The sequence below is a fragment of the Carassius auratus genome, unplaced genomic scaffold, assembly GCF_003368295.1.
Source record: "Carassius auratus strain Wakin unplaced genomic scaffold, ASM336829v1 scaf_tig00014999, whole genome shotgun sequence".
In the NCBI taxonomy this organism is placed as follows: Eukaryota; Metazoa; Chordata; class Actinopteri; order Cypriniformes; family Cyprinidae; genus Carassius; species Carassius auratus.
Window position 1 is genome coordinate 1 of NW_020524535.1, and position 7,927 is coordinate 7,927.

A 7,927-nucleotide genomic window follows, 5' to 3' on the forward strand; every position below is an offset into this window, starting at 1 on the left:
TGTGTCCATCATACACTGTGATTTTCTCTATGAAATAATTGTCCAGATAGAGACTGAGAATAACACCTGAAGTCATTGAGTGTATGATGGTCAGTTTTCTCCACACAGTTAACCCTTTAAATGAGAGACAAATATGAGTTAATGTGTTTCCATATTTATTGAATGTTGAACGGTCATTTTCCCTTGAGCTTCATGGATCAAAAGCACTGATGACCCTTGATCAGTTATCTGTCTGCTAAAGCCCTCATTCAATTCTATTTACATTCATAATAACAAATGATGCACATATATCATATATACAGGAATATGTCAATTACAGTCATGCCAGGAACTAGGTGCATGTAAAGATTCAATAACAATTACACAACTTTGCATTTTATTTAGCCCTAAAATTGCATAGTAGTACTTTAAGAGCACATATTGCTACTCTGAGATGCTGATATTTACATGTATGCATTTTATTAGATGCATTTATCCAAAGCAACTTACATTGCATTCGAGGTACACGATTTAACATTTTACAGCCCTTGTGTTTCCTGGAAATCAAACCCGTGAACCATATGCTCTCCATATAATGTACAGTCGTGTCTTCACCGTGTTCTGTCCAGCAGAAGGAACCATTTTTAGCATGATGTTTCTGACTGTGGAGAATGAGCTTCAGACACGTCACGGTTCGACCTCTCATTCGGTGCGTCACTCTCATCCTTCATCAGCACCAGATGTTTCTACGGATGCTGATCTGGGAATCCTCATCCAATAATTCAGCGTACGGTCCATGCAGAGATGATGCGAGGTCATTGTTCAGCGTTCACTGACGTTTCTCTCTCTCTGTATCACAGAATCAGAGTCTATCGTGCAGTAAATCTGTGCTCTCATCTCAAGACGATCCGAGTCTTTCTCCAGGTCTCTGAGTCACAGGCTGCTGTGCTGCAGACTCGCCGCATCGCCTCGCAGTCCTTCACACCCTCATCATCCTCGCGCATGTACATGAGGAAGAGCGTGACGGTGGCGAAGGTTGTGGCGTTGACGGGAAACGCTCTCAAGAGAGTCGAGGTCAGGCCTCGAGTGAAGGCCCTCCATCCTTCCCTCCTCCAGCTCTGACGCACGCAGTCCATGATGCCGTCGTACCTGTTGGCTCCGCCCACTCCGTCCGCCTGGAGGCGGGACTTGATGACGGTCCACGGATAGGTGGAGATCCAGGACGCCAATTCCCGACATGCCGCCCGCCAGGAGCAGCTTGGGAATGATGTATCCGTCGTCGGCCGTCGCAGCCCAGCGCTCGCGTCAGAGTATCGTAGGTGAGGAAGTAGACGCCGAAGCCGGGCGTCTCGCGGATGACGGTGGTCACCATTCCTCGGTTTATCCCTCGGACTCCCTCCTTCCGGTGGATGCGGATCAGGCAGTCCAGAGAGTTCCTGTACATCCTCCTGGAGGCGCTCTTCTCGCCCGTCCCCTGCATCTGCATGCGTGTCTTGGCCAGCTCCATCGGGCAGCAGATCACACACTGGATGAGTCCGGCCGCTGCTCCCGCCAGGAACTGGTGCACAGGGGTGTCCACACCCAACATACGCATGGCGTTCCCCTGCACGCCGAACACGATGGCGTTGATGAAGGTCAGGCCCATCATGGGTGATCCGATGCCTTTATAGAGACCCCGCATCTGCAGCCAAACCACAAACAGACAGAGTGTGAAGGGTTAACGCCTTGGGAACCCGAAACCTCTCGCCTCTCCACACACAGACAGATATAGATGTTCCCTGTGCTGGATTTAGCTCGGCATGTGAGTCTCCAGTATCTCCTGGGGTCAAACATCTCAGCGTTACTGAAGCTGCAGCACATCAACACCGTCCGACTGATGCGTGTTCCTGGAGAGGATACGCTCCCCAAAATACAACTTCCACAGTGAACCCTTCAGTGATCAGTTCTTTAAAAAACATCAAACAAGTCTAAACAACCTTTTCCTCTATAAAGAACCTTTTGTAGAAGGGAAAGTAAAGGTAAAGATGGTAAAGGTTCTACATGTGTAGGAACCATAAAAAGCACCTTGCGGTTAACAGTTTCTCTAAAGAACCATTACTGTGAAGAACATTATATTTAATGATGTAAAGAACTGTTTTCTTCTAAATAAAAGTTCTTTATTGACATAGTTTATTCCATTAAGAGCCTTTAACATCCATTGAGTCTTTCCATTCCAAACCCATGTTTTAAGAGCATCTTCTTAATTTTTGATCAAAATGATTAACCCTGTACTGACCGACTCCTGACGGACGATGGACTGAAAGCAGTGATAGGTGCCGCGGTACAGGGGCTTGTCCACGCTCTGGACCTGCAGTCGCACCTAGAAAACATTACACCTGCTGTGATCAGACACATCAAACACAGCAGAAAACACACAGAAGAGAATGAATCTAGAGCTGCTGATGCTTAGACCATATTCAATCAGATCCCAGTCCAGTGGAAAGAGAGGAAGGACCTGGTCTTTACTTACGAGGTTAACCTCCGAGCGGCCGGTGTAACAGCCTCGCTCTCATCTACAACAAAGTGACACTTTTGCTGTAAAAGACCCTTCAGCTGTGAACTCATGATCAGAACAAAGACACCAAGGCAAGACGTGAGATATTACGGCTCAAACGGCTGATTATGTGATTAATACTCGACCTCACGTGAGGAGGCCATGGACTCGATCAAAACCAGATCTTTCTGTGTCTTGCCCTTTGCCTTTAAGTACAACACACACACTTTGAGTTTTAGAGAAGGGTTAGTTTAATGACAGCATGACAGAATACACAACAACATTCACAGAAACAGGCATAATAACAGCCCTTAATACTCAACACAATACAGTTCAGGCGTTCTGTGTCTCAGCTGATGCTTTCTAATGCAGGTGAGGACTTGATTAAAGCACATTTACGCATTCAGAAGGTGCTTTTATCTGAAGTTACTTGCATTGCATTCAGGACTTCTGTCTGTTCGGGCAGGTGCCTTTCTGTAGTGTTTTACAGGAACAACCAAAGCTCAAGCACAAACGGTAAAAATTAATGTTATTGACAGTTGTGCATATATTTTAATTGATTATACAATATAATAGATGGCGATTTGTCAAAGCATGAATACAGAAACAGAGCAGATATTAAAGACTTTGAGTGTGGTCAGTTAGTGCACATGCGTCCAGGGTTTATGACCAGCTGTAATAGTAGATGCACTCTTAAAAATAAAGTTTCCAAAAGGGGTTTTGGCCAGAGGAGCCCAAACTCTTTAATATGTAGAGCCATGGGCCATCAGAAAATGATGCATTATACCCAACAGTATTATATTAAAGTGTATCAAAAATTAAAAATATATGGTTTTCATATTTCCCCCCAAAAATAAAAAAAATGTTAAAACAAAAATATAGAGTGAAGAAATGCTTCAATGGCTGTTAAAGGTTCTACACGGAAGCACCAATGAAGAATCTTGATTTTTAAGAGTGTCGGAAGAACCATTTTTGGTTCCCCAGAGAACCTTTTATTCAGCAGTTGTGATGAGTTTAATAGTTTAGTCAAAGCGGACGTACCTTGACCGTATCAAACGGATGTCCGACCAGCACACCTGCGGCTCCTGAAACATGAACGACTGAGAGTGAGATTGGGGCGATTTCTGACCGTCTCCGTGACCTCAGCCCGGTTCTGTTTGTGTGTGTTTGGGGTCAGCTCTTCAGCCTTGACCCCAGCGAATGAAAGCGTCATTCATCACACAATCATCAGCAGAACTCTGGAGAAAGTCTTGGTGCTTCTCAAGATCACTCCTGTTTAACGAGCTTCAGTTCTCATCAGAATGATTGTCTGATTCAGCATGAGAAGGATTCATGATGACGTGTCACACTCAGATTACACACGTTTCAGATCAGAATGATTGTTTATTCTCTCTTCAGTCGCTCGTATTAAACTACCTGATGACATTACCTGATGATGTTAGTGAGCTGAGAGCACAGAACGGGTAGCTAGTAACCAGTTACCAGTATAACCAGTGAGCTGTTCTCTATTTCAGCAACTAGATTAGATGTTTGACTCAGTGTTTCAGTGAGTGTGTTCTGATCCTCAGACAGTTGAAGAGCATTTTACCTCCAATACATCCTGCGACAAAGTCCAGAGCCATTCCTCAGATGATGATGATGAAGATGATGAAGATGATGAGTGTCTGTGAGCTCTGATCCTCGTCCAGCAGTGTCGGTCAGTCGCTGGACGTCTGCGCTCGTGAGCAGCTGCTGCGTCTGTGTGGCTATTTTTACTGAATGAAGTTGATATGAAGGGGAAAGTCCATCTGTGACCAATAGAAGCTCCAGGATGAAGAAACACCCCCATCATCATCATCATCATCATCATCGTCAAGGCTCATACATGCACTACTGAGTAAAAGAGAGAGTAAAACACTCAGAACTTCAGCTCACCGTGATTTAGTTCTGTACATTATAAATATGAAGCAGGTTCATGTTAATCAGCAATTACATAATAATAATAATAATAATAATAATAATAGAAAGAATGCTTAATAATTATAATCTGTTATTGATTACTGAAAATGAATGTTAATGCTTACGTCTGGTTTATTATAGTGAACTAAGACATAAACATAAAAGTTTGTATTTGAAATACAATTATTTGTAATGAAAAACATTGAAAATATTTGTTGTCAAAACCACATTTCTCATTTTAATTCAGTTTAACTTGAACTAAAATAACTAAAACAAACAAAAGTGAATAAACACTCGTCATTTAAAAAAAAAATTGATTTAAACATTTATTTTCTGTTCGGTTGACTTTTGTGAGGTCCGATTTAATTATTTTGGATTATTATTTTATTGTATTTTAGTTTTTAATCAAATATAAACTTTAAACAGCTTTAGTAAATAATTTTTATGTTTATTTATATAATTATTATCCTGTTTGTTAATTTATTATTTATTTATGCATGCATGTATTTGACCTGTTTCTGTTCATGAAAATAGCCGTGTTGTTAAAATATAAACAAACAATAATGCGCTAGCTGTTTATTAATAAAACCGGTCGGGATCTGATTGGCTGAGAGGCGTTTACAGTACCGAAGCTGTACACGTACACTGTAACACGTGACAGAGCGAATGTGACTCTTGTCCTTTAACTCTTCTTCATCATCATCGTCATCGTCAGTGGTGTGAGGCGATGAAGAACAGCGCCGCTCCGCGGTCACTGCAGGAACAGGAGCGCTGTGTGTCTGTCGCCGGTGTCTTTTGATCTGATCCTGATGATATTCCCGCGCTACAGTGAATCACAGAGCATCAAAGGAGCCGAGCATCGGCGCAGATCCACGCGTCACTGTTACACGCCATCGGTGATTCAGAACACGCGTTTCTGAAGGTGATCGTGACCTTGAGTGACGACAGCGACACACACACACACACACACACGCTTCTCTACATCTCTGTCTTCTGAACAATCATCATCAGTTCGTTAAACGGCGTTTGGCGGCGGGTCGAACCGGATGATTCCGATGCTTCTGCTTGACCGGTGCGGATCGTTTCTGATGATTCGGATCGGTACCGATTCCTTGTGATGATTCGGATCGGCTCCGGTTCTTCTGTGTGATCGGTTCTGCTGGCTCCGGTCGTGATGCATCTCGCGGATTTCGTCGCCGGATCTGTCGGAGGTCAGTGGTGTAAATCAGCTGTTTTAGTGTGTGTGTGTGTGTGCGTGTGTGCGTGCGTGCGTGTGTGTGTGTGTGTGTATGTTATTTCTCCGTGATGAGGATGTGTGATCTGTATAATCAGGGGCTTTTGGAGTGGCGGTGGGGTATCCTCTGGACACAGTGAAGGTAAACCATCCTCATCCTCCTCCTCCTCATCTTCATCAGCTGCAGGTACTGTATCAGGTGTGTAACAGTGATGGATGCTGCAGGTGAGGATGCAGACTCAGACACGTGACTCGGGGGTTTGGGAGTGTGTGAGAAGAACCTGCAGGACTGAAGGAGTGAGTCTCTGCACAAACACACAACCATCCAGCAGTCACCATGCACTAATGCATTACTAGAATCAAAAGTTGTGCTTGTTAACATTAGTTAATGCACAGTGAATTAACATGAACTAACACTGAACGACTGTGGTTTTATAAACATTAACAAAGATTGTTTGTGTATTGTTTAATGATGCATTAGCATTAACTAATGGAAACAGTGTTACCATTTTAACAAAATAAGAGGGATGATGAAATTACATTTTACAAAATAGAAGTTTACGTGTAGTCTATGGGACGAAATAATAATATGATGATGATTCTGCAAAGGGTGTGTAAACTTTTAAACAAAAGGGAGATCACGTGAGAGTTTCTGGATACTCTTGCTATGTTTAATGTCTGCTGTGTGTTTGAGGTCAGTGGTTTCTACCGTGGGATGTCCATGCCGCTGAGCACGGTCTCCATCAGCTCCTCGCTGGTGTTCGGCACCTACAGGAACGTCCTGCACCTGCTTCAGGAGCTGCGGCACAGAAGCACAGCCGAGGCGCACCGGAAAGCTGATTTATTTGTGTCGGGGTTTGCTGGAGGCGTCGCTCAGGTGCTGTGTGTTCCTCAGCTCTCAGGCACTGGTCCTCGTGTGTGTGTGTGTGTGTGTGTGTGTGAGTCAGCTGTGTTCTTCTGCTTCAGGTGCTGGTGATGTCTCCCGCAGACATCGTGAAAGTGCGTCTTCAGTGTCAGAGCGAGCTGCCGGGCTCCAGGCTCAGGTACCGCGGGCCGCTCCACTGTCTGCTGAGCATCGCTCGGGACGAGGGTCTGCTGGGGCTCTACAAGGGCTCTGCTGCTTTAGCGCTGCGTGACGGACCCTCCTTCGCCACTTACTTCCTCACGTACAACATCATCTGTGATGCCCTGCGCTCCACAGACAGCAGCCGGCCAGGTGCAGCACAACACACACAACCTCCACAACACACATTCACCTGTTCATGTGATGCACTTCATCTGCTAGCATTAGTACACGTGTGTGTGATGTGTTGTCTGCGGTCGCTGCAGGCTGGACGGTGGTTCTTCTGGCCGGCGGTGTGTCGGGGTTGTGTGGCTGGGCCGTGGGGACACCGATGGATGTGATCAAGGCCCGTCTGCAGGTGTCCGGCGTGAGCGGCCGCTTCTACAGAGGCTTCTTCCACTGTCTCTCACACAGCGTGAGGAGCGAAGGCATCGCGGTTCTCTTCAGAGGTCTGACGGTCAACTGCATCCGGGCCTTTCCGGTCAACATGTCCGTCTTCGCCGTGTATGAACTGGTTGTTCGTTTTCTGCGCTCGCCGTCATAGATCTTCTCTGCACATGAGGACGCTTTGCTTCAGTGTTTGCTGGACGTTTGTGAGCGGAAGCGTTTCTGTGATTTTATTAGGAGCTGCAGAAGCTCAGAGTGAATATTTCTCCTCTCTATTAATATATATCTGAGTGTGTTTCGAAGTGTCTACCTCCAGACGTCTGTGCATCATGAATGTTGAAATCAATAGTTCAGCCGAAAATGAACATCATCCTAGATGTAGATGAGTGTGTTTGGAGAAATGTAGCATTGCATCAGTGTCTCTGCAGTGAATGGGTGCCGTCAGAATGAGAGTCTGATAAAAACATCACAATAATCCACAGCACTCCAGAACATCTGGACAAGACAAAAGATGAAACAATTACTTGTGGATTATTGGGATGTTTTTATCAGACTCTCATTCTGACGGCACCCATTCACTGCAGAGCATCCATTGATGAGACACTGATGCAGTGCTACATTTCTACAAACCTGATGAAGACACACACTCTTCCTGATCTTGGATGAACCGAGGGGGAGTAAGCATTCAGCACATTTTCTTTTTGGACTGAATTATATCTTTAAGGACTTTAATCGTGCTAGTATGATACGAACAGGTTTAACCCTTCACTAACCGTCTCTGACTTTTCTCTGT

The 7,927-nt window shown here is 44.8% G+C and overlaps 1 protein-coding gene and 1 pseudogene across 3 annotated transcripts; one reads left to right on the forward strand and one right to left on the reverse strand.

Moving 5' to 3' along the window:
• Positions 1-912: 912 nt before the first annotated feature.
• On the reverse strand, positions 913-4,457 carry LOC113074522 (mitochondrial basic amino acids transporter-like; annotated as a pseudogene).
• A 467-nt stretch (positions 4,458-4,924) lies between these two features.
• Positions 4,925-7,583, forward strand: LOC113074523 (solute carrier family 25 member 47-B). Of its 3 annotated transcripts, XM_026247361.1 has the most exons (6): positions 4,925-5,661; positions 5,783-5,826; positions 5,910-5,981; positions 6,379-6,561; positions 6,651-6,900; positions 7,014-7,583. In XM_026247361.1, exons 1-6 carry the CDS (start codon positions 5,625-5,627, stop codon positions 7,289-7,291), a joined length of 864 nt encoding a protein of 287 aa, XP_026103146.1. In that variant the 5' UTR covers positions 4,925-5,624; the 3' UTR covers positions 7,292-7,583. The 3 variants fall into 3 exon arrangements, with proteins under 3 accessions (XP_026103146.1, XP_026103149.1, XP_026103147.1); XM_026247364.1 differs by having other exon boundaries at positions 5,783-5,981; positions 6,384-6,561; XM_026247362.1 differs by lacking the exon at positions 5,783-5,826 and having other exon boundaries at positions 5,866-5,981.
• Positions 7,584-7,927: the final 344 nt, after the last annotated feature.